General features: G+C 34.0%; 1 protein-coding gene across 3 annotated transcripts in view; it reads right to left on the minus strand.

Annotated features, from left to right (window-relative positions):
• LOC149785584 (battenin-like) overlaps positions 1-25,951 on the minus strand; it is a 67,304-nt gene extending 41,353 nt beyond the window's left edge. For 2 of the 3 annotated variants that reach the window (XM_089979381.1, XM_089979378.1), the window contains exons 1-9: positions 25,782-25,951; positions 24,344-24,492; positions 22,473-22,552; positions 19,492-19,559; positions 16,047-16,118; positions 7,412-7,464; positions 6,453-6,487; positions 4,727-4,833; positions 1,596-1,650 (exon numbers count right to left, since the gene is read on the minus strand). In XM_089979381.1, coding sequence (XP_089835507.1) covers positions 1,596-1,650; positions 4,727-4,833; positions 6,453-6,487; positions 7,412-7,464; positions 16,047-16,118; positions 19,492-19,559; positions 22,473-22,552; positions 24,344-24,370 — 497 coding nt within the window. In that variant the 5' untranslated portion in view covers positions 24,371-24,492; positions 25,782-25,951. The other variant, XM_089979379.1, reaches the window with a different exon arrangement.
• Positions 25,952-26,678: the final 727 nt, after the last annotated feature.

Below are 26,678 nucleotides of genomic sequence, written 5' to 3' on the forward strand. Positions count from 1 at the left end.
ATATGCCTGATTTCAAGAAAAGAAAACCTGTAAATGACTTTATCTGAAAATCCACTTGATATAATTTAACAAAATTGTACAGAATGCATCAGCTCATATGAGACATAAGGCTTCCATTGTAGTAATCGCTAATGCAACAAGCAGAATATAACTGTGGATTTACTCTTGGTTTATTAAGAGAAAGTTTGGGTTGATCCAACAAGACTTGAGAATAAAATAATACTAAATTCTGACCATCTAAACAGAGGTTTGAAAGAAACACAAGCAATGATGTGAACAGACATAATGAAGGTCCATAGAAATATGTTTTGTAAACCAGGGAAGGATGAATATCTTTGGCAGATGGAAGACTGAAGAAAAAGAGAGAAGAAGAAAGAAAAACATCTGGATTCCAAACTATGATCACACACTGAAGTGACAGTCACTTGTGTCGTCTACTGACATGTCATTCATGCATCCAAGACATCGCTGCATTATCTGATGATCATCAAAGTCACCTTCAAGGTACTCCATAGAAGTATTCCTGGATGGAACATCATCAATTGCAAGAAAAGTATATCAGACACAGTTGCTCAGAGTTCACATTTGAGTAGGACAAACACATGATGTTTTATTTATCATGGAGCAACAGAGGTGTTTTTGACCCATAAAACTGCCTCAATGCTGCCTCAAATTTTCAGATTTCCTCCTAATGTCACTTTTTGTTTTTTGCATAATTTAATTTACGATAGTGGGCCATTGGTTTACCAAGAAGGCTCAGCAGTTTTCTGATCTGAGAAGACCCATGCTGTGCTTCACTAGCAATGCCACACAGCTTATGAATATGTTATGTGTAAGTTGCCTTATATGTTATAAAGTGCACTCAATCTGATAGTTTTTAACTGACTGCTGCAGTAATAAATTTTAGATAACAAATTTTCTCTTGAAAACCATAATAATTTTATTTGAAAATTGCTTTTTTAGACTACACTTGCAATTATAACTTGAATATTAACTATAATTTGGCTCTGTATGATCAAATTCATTCCCTATGCATTTGCGGTAACTAATGTCATTAAAAATGTACAACAAGAGTCTGTATTATTTTTCAATCAATGAGCTATAGTTATCTTTATGACATGTGCAACCAACTAAACACTAATGGAACCAAGTACGAGAGGTGGAGCCTCATAAAAGGCAAATACTTTTGACTTACCTCTCACATATTTATTTTCTTTTAGATATAGTAAACAAAGGTCTTGTATCTTTCTAAAACCAACAAGTGTATGTACTTACTGCTTTGTGTTTATGTGTAATTCATTAACATATGATAAATCTTCATCCCCTTGTGTGTAATTGAAATCACAAAATATTACATCTTTATTTTAATGTTTCAAGGACACAAAAGCCATGTAAAAGTGTCAACAAAAAAAGAATTCATTATTTCAAGAGAGAAGCTAATTTATTCCCACAATATCTGTCCTTGAAAGTTAAATATTTTCACAACACAGTTGTGTTCACCACTCAACAGCACAGCAACTTCCAAAAATGAACTGTTGCACAGTTATATTGAGTAGATTGTTTACATGTTTCTTAAACCAGTGACAGATTCTTACTTTATGAGGCGCCTCAGTTCATCTTGATCCTGTCCCCCAGGTCCAACCACACAGCCTAAATGAAAGAAAAATGAGGAACCTAATAATGTATCTGCCTCCTCTGCTGAACTAATATACTTGCTTATAAGTAGAGTCGGAATGGAAATTACACAGTCCCAGATCTACCATCACATAATGCAGTGGTAGATCTGAGTCTTTGAATTTTATTAGAAGTAATCAGTAGAATAAACAACATATATCCTGATCTGCCAGCACATTATTTGACAGCAGATAAGGATCTATATTATTTACAGTCAGACGTGGCTTAGTCGTGTATACACAGTGTGACCCCGCTATAGCACGCTCTGTTAAAACACGAATTTGAATGTAACACGGTCATGGTCTGGCTCCCAAAATTTCATATACATGTATTTTTCTCATACATAAAAAAAAAATCATTCTTAAAAGTACGAAAAAAATGGAAAAAGTTTATTATCATTTTGGGGAAGAGATCGCATATAAATATTATAAGACGATCGTGGCATGGCTCCTGAAATTTTATATGTATTTTTCTTGCACTAAAAAAAGTAGTTTTTTCTTCTTGAAAGTACAAAAAATTATTAAGAAGTTTATTCTGGGATCTCATAGAGCTATACCAATGTTGCAAACTTGGATTTTTTTCCCATTATTGGCAGCAGAATATACCATCTGGCAATTTTTTTTTTAGTGCCAACATTGTTGACTGTTTAAACTTGTATATACAACCAGTGGTTTGGAATGGAGAAATTCTGAGGCCCCATGAAAGGAAGCCACAAACTGGATATAAAATGCACTGAAATTTACCTACTGTTACATAAACAAATTCTTTGTCCATAATGACAAACCATCTAAACAGTGCATTGTTATATCATAGTCTGCTTATCTTGACATCTAGCATGAGTACTGTATGTTGTGAGATATCCACTTTTTTGTTGTTGACATTTCTGGTAACGGAAATCAACCGGACATGGCATTATCTCGTAATCTATCTTTCGTCAGATTTTTGGCCGCTTGCTAGTAATTAATATATTTACAAAGACTGATATCTGTATGTGGATGGTAAGTAAAATTCCTTTTCTTTTTATTCAGAATTAAATTCTTCAGAACACTCACACTTTCTGCGTGGAAGGCAGCATCACGCTGCTACCACATATATATATAATAGTATCCTGGTTATAATTTCTGGTGGGTCTAGACAAGGCCTGAGGTCAATAAAAATTTCTCATGCTCAAACTCAGATTCAACTTGGAATCCTGACCTCTGATTGAGTATAATAATGTTCACTTTCCATGCCTAACCTCTGATTTGCTGTTGGTTAGAGTATAAGAATGTGTAATTCCAGGTCTGACCTCTGAATGGCTGTTGGCCTGAATAAAATGTGTAACTTCCAGATCTGATCTACGACTGGCTGTTGGTTTGAGCAGAATGTGTAACTTCCAGACCCGATAAATGACTAGCTGATGGTTTCAGTCTAAAAATATATAACTTCCAGGCTTAACATCTGATTGGCTGTTGATTTCAGTATAATAATATATAACTTCCATGACACCTCTGAATGGCTATTGGCTTGAGTTGAACGTGTAACTTCCAAGGCTGACCTCTGAATGGCTGCTGGTTTGAGTAGAATGTGTAACTTCTAAGCCTGGCTTATGACATCTTATCAGTAGAGAAGATTATCACTTTGGAACAATATTCATACACAGTGTAAATATCAAGTATGCCTGATATACAATATTCCACCCAACAGATATAACACTGACATGCTGTTAACATTTTTCCCTTTACACATGTCAAGCAGAATCCATTCACTATTTATTCTTCATTTAGACAGCAGTGAGTTTTAATGCTCATATGATCTGTGTTAAGTTCAGCATTCTCACTCCCTTCTGTAGTTAGCAGTATGTGTAACTATTAAAGATCAAAAACTGAGGGCACAAGGATATATTATGCAGTACAGTGGTTTAAAAACCAACCCGGTGTTAAAATAATGGTATAATATATGTTAATTATCATGTACTATGACATATAATTTGTGACACAATCTATACATTAACAATGACTTAAGCCCATATGTGTTTTGTTTGCATTGTTCATTCCTAACCATTACCATAATCATAATAGTAAGTAAAATTTTACAATTGATCTGATACCTTGAAAGATAATCATTTTATTGTATGCCAAGAATAACCCATGTGTCGTAATGATATTCACTTATTTTTAGTAGTAATTTTTAAATTTAATTTAGTCATGACTTCAGTGTCAGATCATATGTATATTTCTGCTTTTGACTACACAAAAATAACAAGACACACACTCATCTGCTCATTGTGGCAACCCAAGGTAACAAGCTAATTAACGACCAATATGACTGGATAATGATGTACTCAACAGCCAATAGGCTTTAATGTTACATTCACATCACAGCATCCAGGTCTTCAAGCCACCTGATAGGTAGCCTAGTAGACTAGAGGAAAGAAGCTGGCTGACCATGATCATAAATTTGCATATGCATATGGAGAAAACTTAGTAAATGTTTGCAAAAATTTCTGTTTTATGTTCACTTCAAGAAAGACATGCACAAAGCTTACCTGATATATGTGACTTTTTATTCTTTATGTACATGCAGGCAGTCATCTTAAGAAACATACCAGCACTGTGACATCAATTTATTTTCTGAATGTACATGCATGTAGTTATCTTTATAAATGTGCTTACACAGCAGTTTTGATATCTGAATTATGAAATGAATGGGAATGCAAAGTTCAAATTCCTTGCTCAGTTTGTCAGACACCCAAGGTGCAGGTATATCATAACAGGTACAACATCTTGTAGACAAAACAAGGTCACTGTGACATTTATTTCAAGATCCAGCACTTGTAATTAAGTTTGCATTAGCTTTACAATAATTTCTGCATTCATTCTTTCAATATATCAACACTAGTTAAGAAAGTGTAAACAAGTTTTACTCTACTTTCTTTACCTATACAACTTATGCTCAACTTAATGGAGTTATCACCACATACTGGAAAAATAATCTGTTATAAATGGCACCACTGCCATGGCAACAAAAAAGATAAATGATATATTAGACAAGTTATATTTTTCATACCCACCAAAAATGATGTAAATGCCAGATCCTAAAAGGCCAGCCATCCCTGTACCACTTGACCATGCATTCACTAACTTGCTGGGGAAATGTTTCAGGTAGCCCAAAGCAACACTGACAAAATAGAATAAAACTACAATGAGACTGTAAATACGGCTTGTCTCCTTCATTAAAACAAGAATTCACTGACATTGTCCGTATTGTATAGTATTACATCACAGTATGATTCAGGGCAGCTGCTCTTCATCTGACATAACTGTTCATATTATTATTAGCACTGCATTGAAAAAAGTCTATAAAAGACATTACTTTATTAAATGACAAATCCTCAAGTTCCAACTGGTTGACTACAGCAATCTTTTTTTTTGGTCAGTCTATATCCCCCCCACCAGCTATGGGATGTTATACCTGTGTATGGATATTTTTACACCTGTTCCAGTGGACACTAACGCCACTCACCAATATTCTATGACATCACATAACATCATGTGAAGTACTAAATCCATCTTGGATACTTTCCTCCTATGGTGTTGCCTGGAGGAGTCCATGCAAAATGCCCTCGATTTTGGCTTGGGTACTATAACCCAACAAACTATACTATAGGCAAAAGACATCAATATGAATATGATTATTATTATTATATTTTACGAAGATGCTTTAGTTTTTAAAAAGACTGATTTTTCTTAATCACAGCTAAAATCAAATAATCGCAAAAGAACCCACTATACAGTAGGATACTAAGAATTTCAAACAGAGTTCCTTTTTCTCTAATTTCATCAGTTCTGTAGAATGACAAATAATAAAGAAAACAGAACAACATGAACCTTTTAAAAAAGTTGTTAAAATTATGTGTACATATTTTACAAGAATGCAAAACTTTTTAATAACTTATCAGAACTCCATGAATCAAAGGAATCCTACCCCTTTTTCTAAACTGCTTAATCCTAATTTTCTGATTGATTTTTTCAATAAAAAAAAAAAAGCTATGAAAGTTATTACTGAACTCCTCTAAACCATTTATTTTAAGAAACTGTAAACCTACAAAATTTATCCAGCCATGTGGACTTACCACTCATAGTCACTAACATGACATATCTCTTTTCAAAATATGGTACTACCTTACAACAAGTTATCTCAGTAGAAGGCAGGTATTTGATCTTTCAATAGTAATAGAATTATATATTAAAATACCTCATTGTAATTTGCCTTTATTGTAATGTGTGTAGTTTTATGTCACCATGAGGTAATACTGTAACTTGGTAAAAATGCATGATTGTCTTCTTACACTATAGATAGATGGGAATTAGTCTCATGTATGAGTGTGGAAAAACTGATTGTGACATTATCGAGAGATGGGGTAAAAGTTTCAAGTATGACTGTAAAATCCTGCTTGTGACAGGATAAAGTTCTGTTAAATGAATCAAGTTAAATCCAATGAAATTTACAAAGAACACTTTTTCTACATTTATTTGAACCATGTACTATATCAAATGATTTCCAGGTGGGTTGGGGAGAGTACTGTCCTAATTTGCTGGAATATATTTGTTCAGAAACAAAAATTAGTGAGGTTGAGGAAACACAGCTGATACTTCCTGGCATGTCTAAGTGTTAGAATGGATAAAACAGTACAAAATGAAGCCACAGATTTTTATCTTAACAGGGTTGAGTTCTTTTGCAGAATTTCAGAGAAATAATCAAAAGGAGAGGATTGAATACAGTAAAAATATTCATACTTTTCTCCAAACGCAGAACTTGCTCCAACAAAAACCTGAAATATAAAAACATAAAAGAAAACAAAATATGAAAAAAGGTCAGAAAGTAAATGCACATGTACAATTTCTTTATATAAATTTAAACTAAGGTTATATTTTTTTAAAATTCTTCTCTGGCCAATAACATCTCAGTAAGTGTGCATGTATAATGTCACCTCTCAGAAATGCACTGCATTCTTTCCAAATCATCAGGTACAAACATGGCCATTATATATAATTAGAATGATTTATGTTTAATGCAAACACCTATGTTATAGCTAATATAGGTGTGAATGACTGGAATGATTTACATTAAATGTACACACATGTGCTATAGCTAGATAGAAATGTATGAATGTACGACTGGAATGCTTTATGTTAAATGTACACTTCTCTGTTATAACCAGACAGGTGTGTTCAACCTGAATGACTTGTGTTAAATTTACACACCTGTGTAATAGCTACATAGGTGTGCATGATTCGAACCAATCAGTGGGACGAAAGACTTCATGACACAATTACTTTCCAGGTATGAAATGGTTATCACATGACTCCAGGACCCTCAGTACCAAATTTCATGAAATGCCTATTCCATAACAAAATATTCTACAAAGATAAGCTTTCACTTTTAATATAAATGTATAAAATGCAAATGAATTTACTGAAATTAAAATTGATTTTTAAACAAAAAAACCTATTTTCTACTATTTTAATGAAAAAATTCTCAATGATTTTCGTCATTTTCTAATTAGCCTGATTCTGCATTCCTCCCCTAAATATTTTTGTTTTACTGGTAACCATGACAACAACCTTGAACTTTCAACTAATGGCTCTTAACAAAACTCCATGCAGTTCATGCCCCTTTTCCTTTTCTCTTGTTAACTGATGTTGTTTCTTAATGAACAAATTAAAATTCCTTATATAATGAATATGATACTTACAATGCAAAGGAGAGCAAACCAAAAACTGAAGGCATAAGCAACTCCAAAAAGCCCTGTAATACATAAGAAAGAAAACAAATCCTAAATTGACTGATTTATTAGTGCTGGACAAAATATTCCACAGTCTAAATACTAGGATGCCAAATAATTCATGTACCAGCATGAAAATTCTTAAAGTTTCTGACCCCTTTGTTTTGGAATATGTAGAATCACTGTATTAGGTTTATTTGGGTGCAGTACTGTGTACTTTGAGGATCCTGGTATAAAATATGATGTCATCGAAAATCCTTATACACTGAACTCATAAATACCATGTCAAAAATGTACTGGATAAAATTTAAACATTGTTTCAATGGGTCATACATCCCAGTGTCAAATCAGTATTCAGAAAAAATCATGAACTTTCAGAGGAAAACAGTAACCTTCGAGATTGTGTGACTGCATTATAATGTGGTGCTTGCCCAAAAAGTGCTGTAATAATGATTTATGGCTTGAATCTGTTGCTTTTGGAAGTAAAACTAATTTTAATTATACAGTACTTACCTGTTATTATTATACTGCTTGCACTTTTCATTGCACTAGTCCAAGGTGAATCGTTTCCTCTAATTAGTAATTGTAGGCCATCAGACAAAAACAAATATGATCCCAGTCTAATACCTTAGAATATAGCAATGTTTTGTGGTTTATGCATCCTTGTATTGCATTCTTGTAGGATAAAGCTATATTCCCAACATATTACATTGGGGAAGAGGAAAATAAAACAACCATATTTCCATCCATATTAAAAGTAAACTTCTTTACTGTAATCACACAAGAGGCCCAAGCGTGCCTGATATCACTAACCTGACTTACATAACCCAGCTGAACTCCAGATGATACAAGTCTATGTTGGATCAAATACTGTCAAAAACAGTTTATAGAGTGGTGAGAAAATAACTCAGTTAATCTGCTGCAAGATCACCCCACACACATATGCAGTGACTAATAAAAATGGGATCAGAAATATTGTCTGTAAAGTGATAAGAGGCTCAGCCAACCAGTTGTGATCACCTCATTAATATGCATGGATCCCACCCATAATTGTACTCATCCAGTAAGATCATGGTGCTTTGGAACTATTATGGTACCATAGTTTCTAGCAAGGTAAGAAGCTCAACCAAGCACATGAATGACCACCATATTAATATGCATGGCTCCTGCTCTTCATTGAACTCATGCAAGCACTTGATCATATAGGCCTAGGTTTCAAGTTTGATCAAAATCAGAGCTGAAATGTGGCCTCCAAGAATAGTAACAAGCTTACCTAATCATATCAAAGATTATCACACTGATTATCGAATCCATCCAAGAACTTGATGATTCGAGCCCATATTTCAAATCTGATCAAAATTAAATCTGATATAATATATCCAGGAGATAAACAATCTCATCCAATCAGATGGAATTTCACCTCATTTTTATACATGGATACCACTCAAACTCAAACTCCTATAATATATTGAAGATATAACCCCATATTCCAAAGTCAGATCAAAATTTGGTCAGAAATATGGCTTCCAACATATCAACAAGCTCATCCAATCAGATGCAAAATAACCTCATTAATATATGTGGTTTTCAATTATTATCCAAGAGCTTCATTATCTTTTAGGTTTAACTTAAGTCAGATCAGAATTATGGTTCCCAGGATGGTAACAAACTCAACCAATCAGCTACAAGATCAACTCATTTATATGCATGGATCTTACTTGTATTCAAACATGTTTGAGATCACTAACGAAAATCGGATCAAAAACATGTCTTCCAGAAAAGTAATTCCTAATCACACACACACTCTGTTCTCCATCGTATGTTGATTGACGGAGAACAGTGTGTGTGTGTATGTGTGTGTGTGTGTGTGTGTGTGATTTGGAATTTTAACGTAGCTTTAATAATTTTTCAATCATACGACAAAGATGTCTGCAATCTGGCAGATTTAGTGATGTCTAGCACTGAGACATCATACCGCAGAAATGTTGCAACCTATCTGACCCAGTCGCATTATCCTGGCCATCAATTCCTAACACTAACCTCATAAATGCTAATAGCCTAGCAAGGCAGCTGTTAGTACCATTTTATGTAAGTCTTTGGTATGACTCAGCCAGGGTTTGAACCAGCGACATTCCCCATCTGAGGCAGACGCTCTAACCACTAGGCTACTGGAGTGGTCAATGGAGAACAGTAGCAGAACCAACTCCGTATGCACACACAGCCCTATTATTAGGTGAAATAAAAAGTATTTCAATTAGCTATACATAGTTTGTATTTTTTATATTTACATTAGAAGCATTTAAAAATCTCAGGCTTCATTTCAAGCTATATACATACCATGCAATAGATACTTTTTATATTTCAATATAAATGTAATGGATACTAAATTAAGACTGTTTGCTCATAACAATTTTTTCCTCTATTTATACCAAAAGTGTTCACACAATGACAGGCAGATATAAAATTCTGGTTATTTTATTTTTATGCAGTGACTATGTATACAGTACAGGAATAAATTTGCTACTTCAAAAGTAAACGAACATATGCAAGTGTTTCATTTTATTTCCTAAAGCACATGAAACAAGAATGTAACCAATGACTTTATTGCATGATTCTTCTAAGCTATTAGTCATCGCCAGCAACTAATGTAAACATTAATAATCATAACGAAAATAAATTCAGACCAAAGTGATCTTGACAGCATGATGCTGACTCCCGTTATAACAAAATGTAAAAATTTATTTTGTATCTATATGGTTTACTGCTCCGTTGGCCTAAGCGGTTAGAGTGTCTGCCTTGGATGCAACCCCAGATGAGTCATACCAAAGACTTATAAATATGGTACTAACAGTTGCCTCACTTGGTGCTCAACATTAAGAGGTTAGTGTTAGGACTGGTCGGCCTGGTGTCAGGATAATGTGACTGGGTTGGATATCATGCTACATGTCTGCAGCATGAAGCTCCTGTGCTAGACATCACTATAAACTGCCACACTGCAGATATTGTGGCAATATCACTTAAAAACTGTTAAAGCTATGCTAAAAATCCAAATCACACTAAAACATACACTTATCTATACAGTTAAAATGTAACTTTTAATCTGCACTAAATTGCCTGTATTGTGCCAACATGCTCTTAAGCCATATACATGCATACATATTCTGACAGTGTATAAAACACTGAAACAATAAAAAGATAAAAACATTCTTTTCTATGATATCAAAATAGATGTACTTTAATAACTTGAAGAAAAAAAACAGATTTTATTCTTTTTCTTGTATTAAACAGTGTTGTTAACAATTTTTGAAAGCTATTATTATCACTAACAACTATAAAGTCACAGGCTTTGAGTGACCTTGAAGTGAGAGCCAGTAGGAACACTAAAGTAAGTTAGGCTCATGCATCAGCACTTATCTTACAAAGCGGAGGTCTCACATGCAAAGCATGAAGTTCACCCATCTAATTCCTATATCCATTCACATGTGCAATACACAGTTAACCTGCTGAGGGTAACTTATCCGAATATACAATGTATAGTCAGTAATACAAAATTTTTCCACTGAATACACATATTTATTATATTTCCAATCTAGGAGAACAGAATGGGGTTTCTATGTAGGTCACAATGTATATAGCATGAAATAAATTCAGTGTGTGAGCTGAACGCTAATAATAAACCTATGTTAATTAAGAATAAAATATAGGTCAATGCGATTTTCTTTGACTGTTTGAGTATAGTACTAAATGGAGATCCCTCAAATTATTGATTTTCAAGATTTAATCAGCACACAAAAATCAACTTTAAACACAGTTTCAACAAAGTCAATGATGCATGAAATACAGTTCTGAGACTGCCTTTAATAAAAATGGTGTAACACTTATCTAAATGCAACCCTTCACCATGCTGCATGATTTTAGGAATGACCGTATGCATGTAACATGCCAAAAGTTCATGTGGTCATGAGATAAATTCAAAAACTCCACCAAAGCCAGAACAAGTTGAAACATAGGTCATGAATAGCATTACAGTTCAAACAATGATGCATATCATCACCAATTTCATTATTTTAACATGAGAAGTGCTTGACAAATGAATATCATTTGACCAAGATCACTCAAGTATAAGATATGGGTCGAAGTGACCTATTCTTCAATGAGGGAGTAGTGATCATCAAGATGCATACCCTCACTAAGTTTCAGGAGGATAGCATGTACTTAGCTTGCAAAACACCTATGCAGTCATAGGCTAAACACAAACAATTATGCTCAGGTAGTAAAATCTGAAATGTTGGTCACTCACCTTTTTGTATGGGTGTGGTATTTATAGGTAGGTAGGTAAGTTTCATGATTCCAGATATAACAGTATGCATAAATGATGCAAAAAACTAGTTGGTTAATAGCTACATGCAAAAACTGAAGCCAGTAAAATATTAAATATAGGTCACAGTGACTTTCTTTTGTTGTAAATGTGTTATAGTAATATAGATGAACACAATTCTTTAGTTTTATGATTCAAGTATGAACAGTGCGTGATAAATAAATTTGAAACACAAGTTAGTCAAGCATGAAAAATGGGTCACAGTGACTTCATTTAGTGACAAGGATGTAGTACTCATCAAGATGCATCCCCTCAATAAGTTTCATGACTCCTGGTATAATAGTATGTAAACAGGATGCAAAAAGCCGATACTGTCATGATCTAAATGCACAAACTTAACCTGAGTCATCCTCAGTAGAACATTAAAATGTAGGTTACTCTGACCTTCTTTCATTATAACGTGTTGTACAAACATGGATGAATACAATCATCTAGCTTGATCATTCTAGCATAAACTGAGGCTTAGAAAGTTTATTTAAAAATTTAACCCACGTATATGTGTAGTGAAGCAGGAAATAGAGACAGTGAGATACTTTTGTGATGAGGGAGTGCCATTCGTAAAGATGCATTCTCTCACCCAGTTTCAGGATTCCAGGTATACAGTATGTATACATGGTGCAAAACCTAAGCTAACCAAGAATTTACAAATAATGAACTTGTACATACAACAAAGTTAAACCCCATAGCCCTCTCTCCAGTAGTTAATGTCATAGCTGTCGGATTTAATGGTATATCAGCACAATGCTGGCTATACGGTGCAGATTAAAAGTAGAGTTCTAAAAATGTACATGTAAATAACTGTAAAAAACACAAAGATAAAACCTTCCCAAAACACAAAAATCATTAAGTACTAAACGACACAAGATGTTAAAATTCAGTAAAAGGTAAAATAAACCCACCTAAACTCTTACCTGTGACCTAGAAAGAAAGAATGGTTGTGATGCAGTCAGGTGTACATATGTATTGGTGATGCTCAATAATATATAATCATGATACAAGGTAGTACAAACCAGCTGACAGAAAGGTATTGTCATGAGAAAATGTTTGATAAATGTTCTAATGACACTATTATTTTTGTCAAATTTGTGTTTCCCCCACTTTCCAATTCAAACAACAGAAAATTCCATAATGGTGAATTTTCATTGCGAAGAAGCTCCCATTCCACTGATGTTAATGGATAAGCACTTTGTTGATAATGATCAGTGATTGACCTTGAGTTTGAATTACAAGGTAACAAGTTTGTCAAGCATGGCAGAGTACAATCACTGGAACCAGAGAACACTATTTACGTGGATGTGAGTATCCATTAAGGAACTCACAAAGACAGTAACTTGAGGACCTTGTGTGAATGATTTTGTGAAAAATTCTTTAATAAAGTTATTACAGGCTTAAAATAAAGGATATTGAGATAACTGCAGTATGTAAATAAAACATTAAGTTTCATGGTACCAATATAAATAAAATAAATTTTTGAAAGCAAGAACCAACAAGGACATTTACTCCTTCCTAAATCAGTATAGCACAGTAATATAGCAGTATTTCATTTCATAATGCAATGTGCTTAATACATCCCAAATAATACGTCTATGCCTTTATGTGTGTGAACACTTACACCACTGTTGGAGGTAGTAAAATGTCTTCTTTCTACTTTATAGCTGTGACCTAACATGGCAGAAAAGGATCAACTTTCAAGTCACTCAGTGGAAGTAAATTACTTGAACATGAATTGATTGGCATCAATGACTCAATTTTCAAGTCACTCAGTGGAAATAAATTGCTTGAATGTGAACTGACTGGCACGAATGACTCAACTTTCAAGTCACTCAATGGAAGTAAATAACTTGAACATGAATTGACTAACATAACTGACTCAACTTTCAAGTCACTCAGTGGAAGCAAATTACTTGAACGACTGGCATGAATGACTCAACTTTCAAGTGACTCACTGGAAGAATATTACTTAAAAATGAATTGACTAACATGAATGACTCAACTTTCAAGTCAATCAGTTGAAGTAAATTACTTGAATATGAATGGACTAACATGAATGACTCAACTTTCAAGTCACTCAGTGGAAGTAAATTACTTGAACTGACTGACATGAATGACTCAACTTTCAAGTCAATCAGTGGAATGTAAATTTCTTGAACATGAATTGACTGGCATGAATGACTCAACTGTCAAGGTGCTCAGTGGAAGTAAATTACTTGAACATGAACTGACTGGAATAAATGACTCAATTTTCAAGGCAACCAGTGAGGTAAATTACTTGAACATGAATTGACTAACATGAATGACTCAACTTACAAGACACTCAATGGAAGTAGATCACTTGAACATGAATTGGCTAACAAGAATGACTCAACTTACAAGGCACTCAATGGAAGTAAATTACTTGAACATGAATTGACCAACATAAATGACTTTCAAGGCACTCTGTGGATTACTTGGACATAAACTGACTGGAATAAATGACTCAACTGTCAAACTCAGTGGAAGTAAATTACTTGAACATGAACTGACTAGCATAAATGACTCAACTGTCAAGGCACTCAGTGGAAATAAATTACTTGAACATGAAATGACTAACATGAATGACTCAACTTACAAGACACTCAATGGAAGTAAATTACTTAACAGCAATTGGCTAACATGATTGACTCAACTTACAAGGCACTCAGTGAAAGTAAATTACTTGAACATGAATTGACCAACATAAATGACTTTCAAGGCACTCTGTGGAAATAAATTACTTGGACATAAATTGACTGGTATGAATGACTCAATTTTCAAGACACTCTGTGGATGTTAATTACTTAAAATGAACTGACTAACATAAATGACTTTCAAGTCACTCATTGGAAGTAAATTACTTGAACAAGAACTGACTGGCAGGAATTACTCAACTTTCAAGGAAACTAGTGGAAGTAAATTACTTGAACATGAATTGATTGGCATAACTCTAATTAATCTTTGTCACAGTAAAATAATGACTACATTTTTGAAACTTTATATTCCTCCACATTCACACAGCATTGTGTGTGTTCAGAATCAGAAACAGCAACAATCAATCCTGTCAAACATACACTCTGACTATGTTGTACATTTAACTCATATTATGACCATACTGTACATGTAACTTTCATAGTAACCATACTGTACATGCAACTTTCATAGTAACCATACCATACATGTAATTTACAGTAATGATACTGTACATGCAGCTTTCATAGTAACCATACTGTACATGTAATTTACAGTAATGATACTGTACATGCAACTTTCATAGTAACCATACTGTACATGCAACTTTCATAGTAACCATACTGTACATGTAATTTACAGTAATGATACTGTACATGCAACTTTCATAGTAACCATACTGTACATGTAATTTACAGTAATGAGACTGTACATGCAACTTTCATAGTAACCATACTGTACATGTAATTTACAGTAATGATACTGTACATGCAACTTTCATAGTAACCATACTGCACATGTAATTTACAGTTAGGATACTGTACATGCAACTTTCATAGTAACCATACTGTACATGTAATTTACAGTAATGATACTGTACATGCAACTTTCATAGCAACCATACTGTACACGTAATTTACAGTAATGATACTGTACATGCAACTTTCATAGTAACCATACTGTACATGTAATTTACAGTAATGATACTGCACATGTAACTTTCATAATAACCATACTGTACATGTAATTTGCCTGGTAGCCATTCTGAACATGTAACTTGACCATTCTGTACATGTAACTTGTAAGGTGATCATACTATACATAACTTGCATGGAGACCATAATTTGTATGTAACTTTCAACCCTTCCACTGACTATATTATCTAATCATCTATCAATAACATATTAAAGACTAAAACATTTTTGATTAACGATCCCCTAGAAACCAGGGTTACAAGGTAGAAGATCACAACATAGTGTACACTGACTGCATAATTTTCATCTTTAACACAAAATGTTGAAGCCGTTGATGGCACAAAGCAAAAAACAATGGGCTGGGGCATTTCATTATTTCAGTATGTCAAATACAGCATTAATGATAATAATGACAACAAGGCAGTGAAGAATTAACAGTTTTTATGGAATATTTTATGCCAATTCTTGCACTAGAATACTAATGATTTACATTGTCTCAAATACAGATCTTTTAAAAAGCCTCTGATGTAAATAAAACATGTAAAATTACCCAACAGCATAAGGCAGGAATTTAGTACATAACGTGCTGAGTAAGATGTCTTCAGCAAACAGGTATTAGCAACTGAAAGAAAAAAGGTGAAAAATACATCAGATGCTTTATTTAAAACTCTACTAAGAAAAGTATGGATTATAAACTGGAAACATTAAAACAAGTGTCTACTGAAGGGACTGACATTCTACCTACCAAAACAAATTTCCACAAATACAAGATAAGATCATTTCTTCGTTTTAACTGCTGAATGTTGAAACTATAACTGATATTCTTAAGTTATAATACAATTTTCAAATAAGCTGCTGTGGATGTCAGATTAGCATAATTTCACTTAGGACCTAAATAAGACATCATTTACAACCAGCAAGACATAATAAGAAGTCTTCTGGTCGAAAGTCCATGTTGATATGTATTTCTCTTTTCAAGAAGTAACAATAACAAGGTATTCAAGATGGCTGTCGTAGTGGCCATATTGGATATCAGATGGGCATACTAGACAGCATAAGAAGTCTTTTGGTGAAGCACAATTATGTGACCAACCACCTAGAAGAAACAGCCATAACAAGAATTATCATGGTGGCCACTGTCCTGGCCATATTGGACTTCTGATTAGCACCATTTTCATTTAGGACTTCTTATGAAAATCCATGTTAATAAGACTTCCCATTCAAGTGGAGTAGCAATAACATGATTTTCAACATGTAACATTATCATTTAGGGCCAACTAGAATTATAACATGTACCATTATCATTTAGGGCCAACTAGAATTATAACATGTACCATTATCATTTAGGGCCAACTAGAATTATAACATGTACCATTATCATTTAGGGCCAACTAGAATTATAACATGTACCATTATCATTTAGGGCCAACTAGATTTTTAACATGTACCATTATCATTTAGTGCCAACTAGATTTATAACATGTACCATTATTATTTATGGCCAACTAGAATTATAACATGTACCATTATCATTTAGGGCCAACTAGAATTATAACATGCACCATTATCATTTAGGGCCAACTAGAATTATAACATGTACCATTATCATTTAGGGCCAACTAGAATTATAACATGTACCATTATCATTTAGGGCCAACTAGAATTATAGCATGTACCATTATCATTTAGGGAGATATAGAATTATAAGAAGTATTCTGGTGAAATGTTAATATAATTTTCACGTCACGATGAAAAGCAATAAAAAGATTTTCAATATGATTGTCATAGTAGCCATACTGGACATTAGATCAGAACCATTTTGGACCAACAAGCATACATGTGACAGAACAGTGAAGTCAGCTTAGGACATATCAAGAGATTCACATAATTTTTGGTCAAGAGTTTTGACTTCAAATTAGGGAAGATTTTCGAATTGTGAATGTTTTATTGTGGCACAAGTCTTCCACTTATACCAATCAAGACCCTAAGGTTGGGTCACTATGCAAGCAGTTGTTGTCCATTTGTGTGAGAATGTTTGTGCAAATTCCAAGTCGGGGAATGTTATTTTGACCAGAGCAGAACAATATTCTGCTACCATAAACAACAGATTATGTTGAGCTAATAAGTTGGCAAACTGTCTCAGCATGAATATCTTTATCCAAATTTGATGCAGATTCTGTGAACATGCAATTCAGTGATACTGTATTTGTTGTTACGCCTAATATGCTTTCATGACAATGGGTTTCTGCATGACACATAATGCCAATGAGAAGACTTCAAAATCAGCTTCAGAGGAATGACAATACATATTCAAGTCCATTTGAACTTTGACTGCAACCAAAGAAATTCCCATTTCCATCTGTTATTGAATTTTATGTGACATTTTGGTTGCTTAGGCTTTGGCATTTTAGCAAGCTTGGACATCCTGACAAACACTTTAGACACTGAAGCCAAATCAACCATGTTTTATTCCACTTGAGCTCTTGCATAATCCAACAATAATCAATAAGATCTTAAACCCTCACTGAATTACTTCTGATTGCATGTAGTATAGACTCGTAATAAAAAGCACCAGAGCAGAACCTATCCTGTGGACCCAATCAACATAATATTGTTTTATGCTGACTGGGCTCTTCAGTAACCCTTCTATAATCAATTGTCTTTAATACTTAGAATTACTACAGATCAAATACAGTATAATACATGCTGATAATTCAAACACTAAGCCAGCCAACCCTGCTGCCAAAATTCAAAGGATGTTAATTGTTTTATGCCGCTTGAAATTGTCAACTAAATTGACCTGTCCTGGTTAAGTTAGTTCACAGTCACATGATCACAGGCAGCATTATCATAACTATGCAACAACTCAAGCAAGATGAGGAAAAATGAGAAAAGAATTCATTCTTCAAAACAAAATGTTTCACTTACATGAGATTTCAGTGAGTGAGAGGAAGGTCAGGTGAAACCCTCATCTTGGAAGGAAAACCCTCCCAACTGGGAGGTTCACATCAATGAACTAGACATCATATGAAGTATTTTAGTGAAACCCCATGTTGATATAACCATCTATTCAGGACGAGTGGTGATAAGATTTCCAAGATGGCCAATGTGGTGGCCATATTGGATGTCCTAGCATGATCATTTTCATTAGGACCAGCTAGAACATGGGATGAATGTGTGTGTGTGTGTCAAGTTTTATGGCAATCCTTCATGTACTTTAGGAGGAATAATGATAAGAAACTTGTGCTAATGGATTGACAAATGATGAAGGAAGAATGAGACACAACAGACCACCAGTAAGCACTTTTGATCAAAAACCAGACGAGTTAAAATATAAAGATATTAAAATGGCTAACTACTTTTAAACATCAACACGGTCGCATGCAAGCACTATTTTATCTTGCATATACTTCAATCTGATTAAAACTGAGATCATCTTGTAATAAAAAGATCTGATAGGTACAAGTTTGGTGATCATCGGAATTCCCCATCCACACATTTTTAGATGGCCTATCAGATAAAACATTACATTATAGTAATTTTTCAGGTCAGAGGCTGTTGGACACAGCATATATTATAGGCATTTTTCAGGTTTGAGGCTGTCAGAATCTGCATATAATAAAGTGCTTTCTCAGATACAATGCAGCTTCAAAATATCAACATACTTCTTAATTTCTAAAATGACCACTAAATATTTTTATAAGCATACCTTTCACAATGATATTAATTATAAAAAATGACATCATTAAATTTTTTTATAAGCATACCTTTCACAACAATATTGATTTAAAAAAATGACACTGCTAAATATTTTATAAGCATACCTTTCACAATGATATTAATTTCAAAAAATGACATTGCTAAATTTTTTTATAAGCATACCTTTTACAACAACATTAATTTCAAAAAATAACATCACTAAATTTTTATAAACATACCTTTCACAACGACATTAATTTCATAAAATGACATCGCTAAATTTTTTATAAGCATACCTTTCACAACGACATTAAGAGCAACATTTGCTCCAAATACAAGGCCAACCAGATTTTTCTCATCAAACCTGAAATACAGAATAAAAGGAATAATCATACAAAGATACAATGAAACCTCCCAAGAATGAGGCCTTAAAATATGACTGAAACCCTGTTGAAACAATAATAATTTTTTTCTTTCCCTATTTCTAGTTCTTTAATATAAGTGAAGTGAAGCTCAGTATTTTGCTGGTACCACCAATTCACACCCCACCCACCCTCAATTGCATTATCTACCAGCCAATGATCCAGAAATAACCCAAGACAGTCCAAAACAATATATTTTGTATACTCGACCTGCACAATAACACACTGACACTGTGATCTGTTCTATGTGAGAGATGCCATGCTCCTACAATGCATTTGATGTTCCAAAATATGTTTGTGGAGTTTTTATTCAATATTTTTTCCAAGTACATAAAACATGTCAATGGATACATAATTTGAAGTCAGTACATAGAATCTTCCACTGGGATAATGGTGGCTGTAGGGCAACTTTTGTCAAATATATTTGCCCTTTCATTACTGTTATCAGTAATACCAATGTGATTAAACAGCCAACAGCACAGAATACTGACTGTATGAGCAAATCAGGAAGATATGTAAGCTCTGGGATATGAACTAGTTATCGAATTTAAAGTTTTGCATGACTTTCAGCGTGGGAAGGGAATCCAGAAAGTTAATGAATTTTTATATTAAGAGGTTTCAATATAGCTCAAGGACACCAGAACAGCTGTAATTTCTGCTGCAAAACTTGCAGCCTTATCATGTAAACAATGCGAGAGAGTGCCACTGGGTACTGCAATGGCAGCTAGAACCGAGTCTCCATCTTTCATACTGTCTGGATACGGGAATGTATGGTCAAAACAGGAGAATCTAATTTCATTGAATTTGCTCTTCAAACAAAATGAAACTTTCTCAACTGGAAACAATCAAATATGACCTTGGATGGTTTTATTAAACAATGATACTAACAAATATTGCACTTTTACTAGATTCATTCACTGTGGATTTCATAACTTTAATGTATGGGCGTGACTCACATCAATACTCATAATTACAATCGTGTTGGACTGATTGATAGGATACCTGAAATCCTAGAGTTACAGTAGAATCTAGATAATAAATGCAAGTTAATATGATCAAGGTAATGAAAAATACAATCATTCCTGTTTCAGACCATCTAATCAAAAATTGCATCATCAGCTTCTTTTATTCTATTATTGTGAATTTCATTCCTTAATTTTCTATATTCAGCTGCTCTAATCAAATATTCTAATTAATTATAATATAAGCTAAAGAATGTCTCAAAATGCAACCAGAAGAAGAAAAAAAAATTCCGTACAAATAGCTATCTACATTTGAACATTTTTTAAAAAAATATATAAAATGGCATTTTGTGTTACTGTGGTGTTGGCCAAGTATAATGCAATCAACATAATGGGTGATCTAAGAAATGAAGTTTGTTTTCATTTTTCTGCTCTTTGAGGGCAAATTAGAACATATATAAATTTGGCATATGTGCCAGAAGATTACAAAAAGTGTCTTTCATAAAAAAAATTAGATGTGATCTTGAATGTGCTGCTAGTCTTTGAGGATTTCAGAATATGGAAATCTAGGAAAATCTGAGCTTCCGATTATATACTGACCTGTTCAGGAACAAAATAAACTGTTAATTTCACACTATTTCGTTATATAGTGTGTGCATATGTTGCCTTTGTTGTATAGTTTAAATGGCAGAAACATAACAATTCTCTTACAAACACTTTAATTTATCCCCAGTTTAGGGGTCAAGATCAGCACTTATAAAACCTTGACCTTTTAATCATAGATTAGGGGAAAGTTCATAATTTTTCTTTTTACAGTTTTGGAAGAAATTTTCTCAGTGAATTTCTTGTATTTCCTATGTTTTGGACAAGGGAAAAAAGATAAGTTTTGGGACAAGGGAAAAAAGATAAGTTTTTGGACAAGGGAAAAAAGATAAGTTTCCTTTTCCAAGATATACAGTAATGATCATGATAATTTTTAGACCTTGTTTTCTGTACTCTGTAAAAAAAAATTGGGGGAGGGAGAGATAGAAAATACATAAATTATGGTACTAACATTTATTCCAGACTACTACTTATAATCATGAGTATTATACTACAGAAACTACATGCCAATCTAGATGGAACATAGTGGAGAAAGAAAATACAGGGTGGCAATCTAACAAATGGGGTGGGTCATAAATTAATGGCCATGAATTAGGGTACTAATTGTGTTGGGGTAGGACACCATGCCACTCAGTAATAATAATAATAATAATAATGAGGACTTTGTATAGCGCCTAATCTTTAGAAGCTCTAAGCGCTTTACAACATTAGACAACACCTATAAGATAAAAAAACATATAATGATATGATTACAAAACAAACACCATGAAATTAGAAAACATCAAAAACATGCTGAGAATATTTCAGGTAGGAAACATTATTAGGTCTTTAAGTTTGTTCTTGCAGTCGAAATAAGTGAGTTTTGAGAGCACTCTTGAATGTGATTACTGTGTCTTTGTGTCTAAGTTCAGTGGGCAATTCATTCTACGTTGCTGGGCCCTGGTATGCAAAAGAACGCTGTCCATATGACTTTGTTTTCATAGTGGGAATAATGAATATACGATTGTCAGAAGAGCAGCATTAATATCTTGCTGGTGTGTACACATGGGTGAGGTCGGATAGGTATGTTGGACTAGAGTCTGACAGTGAAACGTAGCACAGAGAACAAATTTTGTGTTTGATTCTGGATCAAATGGATAGCCAGTGTAGGGTACAGAGCAGAAGGGAGGTGTGCTCTGATTATGGTACTCTAAGTATGATCCGAGCAGCTGTGTTTTGTACCCATCCAAGTAGAATACTATCATGTTTTACCAAAATGACAATTACGAATTTGTTACTACAACATGTTACCTGTCAGCAATAGTTTTGGCTGCAGAAGTCACAATGACATAGGGCAAGTTGTTGATTGCACCCAGGATGAACAGACCTATCTGTAACGGGAAATAGAACATATTAAAATGCAATATAAAATTGATGTTGTGATGTATTACACTTTTCAATATGAACTGCATCATGTATAGCTCTATCAATATTTCTCTCAAACTAGTTGGCATAATGATAATTAATTTCAAGACAAGATGATGAAAAACATTTCAAATTTAAGATGGAATTATTTGAAGATCAGCAATGCGAAAGAGACAAGTATTCTTTCTCCATGGTATCAAGATGAAATGATTTGAAGAACTGCTATGTGAAAGGGAGGTGATATTCTTACTTCATGATATTAAGACGGAATAAGAACATCAGCTATGTGAAAGGAAAGTGATAGTCTTTTTTCGTGATATTAAGATGGAATAATTTGAAGAACATCAGCTTGTGAAAGTGACACAGTATTCTTTCTCCAAGATAATAAAGGCATAAGTTATAGCAAGTGTTATTGTTTGTGTATCCATTTTGATTTGTCAACAAATGGATGAGGGGAGATGGAAGTTATCATACTGGACATAATACTTGCAAATGACTTAAAAACTGCATGCCCCTCTTTTGGTCAAAACACTCAAAAACTGTTCCTTTGCTGAACTCAGTTTTCTTGATAACAGCTGGAAGCTACTGCAAAATCCTTGCTAAATTATGATTTTCTTAGAACTTAACTCTCCATGTTAAACATCTTGTTAATACTTAATTTATTCTATTAAATTTCTTTCAAAATCTGAGGATTAACATATGCGAGATTTGGATAGACAATGCAGCTCCGAAATGGAAAGCTCCCAGCACTTAAGAAAGGGGCTTAAGTCTTCTAGTACCTACATACATTATCCGAGTTAACCCCAGGCCAATACAGCATAGTAGGTGTGTTACACTTTTTTTCTTGGAAGAAACTGCTTCTGTCTTTTGTCTTTGAGACCATTACCCTTTGAAGTATGTGCCATCTTCCCGAAACTCAAAACTGTATTTTTTACAAAATGCAACCCATAAAAATAAAACTCATAATGGACCTCTCAGTACAAACATTTTAAGATAAACCCCTGAAAACAATCTATTACACCAGCAAATATAAAGGACTTTTTAAAAATAAAATTGACAATTACAGCAGTAAAATGCATGGTACATGTAAAATGTCAGTAACTTCAATACAACAGTAATGTCATGACATTGACAACATGCCATGAAGAATTATATTTTTGATTGTTGACAACAATTTCCACTCCTTGTTAGGATGGGAATAAACAGTCTTGTGTTTGAGGATCTTATGACTCTAATGGCATCATATACAAAAGGAAATACAGAAGCTAGTTAGAAAGATTCCAATTCGTGCCTGTGATAGTGAGTACGAACTCATAATGCCCTCACCAAGTGAGTGTAACTGAATCACTGAAAAACACCATGTATTCATTTGGCCTTACTAGACAAAGATGTTAAGCTAAGAAACTGCTTCCCTTGTCGGAACTTTGGGCAGTTCGTGCCAACGACAAAAAATAAAACAGAACATGAAAAAATTTAAGCTGAAACTTTCTTGATTCATTCATTCTACAACCACTACCATTGTTCCCCAGTACTACCATAATTTACCCATATGCCTTCACGCTGGGAGTGAAACACTACAAGTGTATTTACCAATATGCCCTTACCTTGTTTGTGCAACACTTTCTGTGCCCACTTCAAACTAGTGTTCATGTTTGTAATTGAAATAAGCTCAGCAAAACAATGTATCAACACATGAAATATGTTCAGTACACTAGTAAGCATTGATCAACATGACGTAAACAAATAATTACACTTACCCAGTTCCTTATAAAGAACTTATTCATTTTAGTTTTTAGGTAACAGCCTGAAGATCTTGTAAATGTAATTTATTTAACACCTCTTGATAGATCTGTCAATTAATCAATTATCTTCTCCATTTCTAAGGCAGATGCTTTTACAAATCGTGCTGAAAAAAGAAAAGTACTATAATTACTGTGGATAAAATAACAAGCAGAGACCTATTATAATTCTGCAGGATTCAGATCACTGTATTACATCAAACCAGTGACATGAGTAAGCACATAAAATACATACAATCAGCTTCAAAGAATTAACACCAACAAAACAAAGATCTGAAAGACACTGATAAGAGGCCATGTTATGCTGAACTTTACTAATCAAATTACAGCTTACATTTATGAGAGTAAAAACCTTCATTTGGAACAAAACTCTCATAATAAAATGGAATGCTTGATCTACTATAGAACACAGTGTACTGGGAATTCCAAAGGTGAATAGAACATGCAAATGTATCGGTACCTGTCAGATATACTTATTATAAGTGGCTCTTGATTTCAACCTGATTGGATATACCATTTTACTAGTGTACTGCACATTTAGTGCTAGGGCATGTACACCATTTGAGTACCAGTTACAGTATGATTGTTGCTTACTATTGGTTCTGAGCAGCTTAGATGCAAATTGTTACTCCTATTTAGAGTAAACATTTTACTTGCTTATTAAAATACAAATATTGCACTGAGCCAAAAATAAATAGCGATCGTGTGGCAACGGTTCCCTGCTGCACTTGGTCCAAGTTGCCCTCAGCCACACCTACTCTGGGTCGACTTCTTACATCAGAGGATTGCTTCTGGGTCGTTTATGCCCCTGCACCGATACTGACCTTAAATGGCTTAAGAATAAGGACAGCTCAACATGTTTCTCAAAGACTGTCAGGCAGTTTTACCTGAACATCATATATGATAATACGGACATTTTTACTGATAATGCTAAAATCTGTTTTATGGATTAAAAGGTGTGTCGCCTACAGCCTTGAGGTACATGCAAGATTAGATACGTCGTCCCAACACATTGTCTGCATACATTTTGAACTGTATTTTGTCAAGATCTTGAAGAGAGAAAAAAAAAACAAACAGAAGAACCCACACAAAAACTAGTATATAATCTTTGACAAATAACGTTGACCGATGCGACCAATGGGGCTCGTAATGTTGCTTACAATTGACTTGTCATACATGTACTATATAACAGGTCAATTGCAAGCAACGATACGAGCCCCTGTGGATGCGACCACAGCACATATTAGACCTACAATGTAAAACATATCACATGTTGGTTTTGTTTAGTGCTATAGTCCTACACTGTAAGACATAGCATAGCACATGTTGGTTTTTGTTTACGCCCAATACATAAATATCAGCGTCGAGGTCTTACATGTCGGACTACAGCACATACCTGCATTGATATAATTCCAGTTTCCTCATTTGCCTTCAAGGAAGTTAATCTGATAACCGGGGGTTATGCTTTTATACTCAGTTCTGGAGGACGCAATTAAGGAAAATAATGATAATATTAACGGACTTTGTACTGTTATAACTTTAATTTTCATGATAACGACTATTCCCCCCTTGTTTCCCCTATTGGTTATCTCCCTTAAATAACCTAATGCTCGTCACGAATTGTGTAATTCCGCCAAAACGGATAAGGTATACATCACAAGCCACTATAGTGGATGTGAAATATTCAAAATATGTTTAAATTTCAAAAGTTGCAAAATATAAATAAATTTAAATAATAAATCAATAAGAAAATAAATAAATTATTTGTACAAGAATTAAATTATGGTCAAGTGCAAAAAAGAACAAAGAAATCATAAAGTCCTTCACATTCGTTTGACTTGGTTAATGTGCCTTTTCATTTTCTCGGAACTTAACTCCCAAATGGTGAGCGCAAGCACTTATTATGTATATCATGTGGAGATATATCACTTTCCATATATTATATTTGTTGTTGTTGTTGTTACCAATTTTGGCGCATAATTTGTTGAACAAAATAAATAACAGTGACGCTATTTATAAAGTTAGTTTTCTTAAATGTTTGATATATCAGACAAATGTTGCCATAATCATTGGCGGCTCAGTCTCGAGAGACCATAAGAATAGTGCCCTTGGAGTATCGTCTATCTCTGGGGTGTTGGCGTCATCTGCTGTGGCTGTGCAGGCCTATGCGCGAGTGACAGTCCCTAATGTAGTTGGTGCAGACATACAGGGAAGTCTGATTTACTGGGGTTGCTTCCGCGCTCTTCTTTCTCTCACGTTTCTCTGCCCCCAACTGGCCTCTCCTCGCATCAGC

Source organism: Sinohyriopsis cumingii, chromosome 13 (genome assembly GCF_028554795.1).
Source record: "Sinohyriopsis cumingii isolate HCF-2022 chromosome 13, ASM2855479v2, whole genome shotgun sequence".
Classification (NCBI taxonomy): Eukaryota; Metazoa; Mollusca; class Bivalvia; order Unionida; family Unionidae; genus Sinohyriopsis; species Sinohyriopsis cumingii.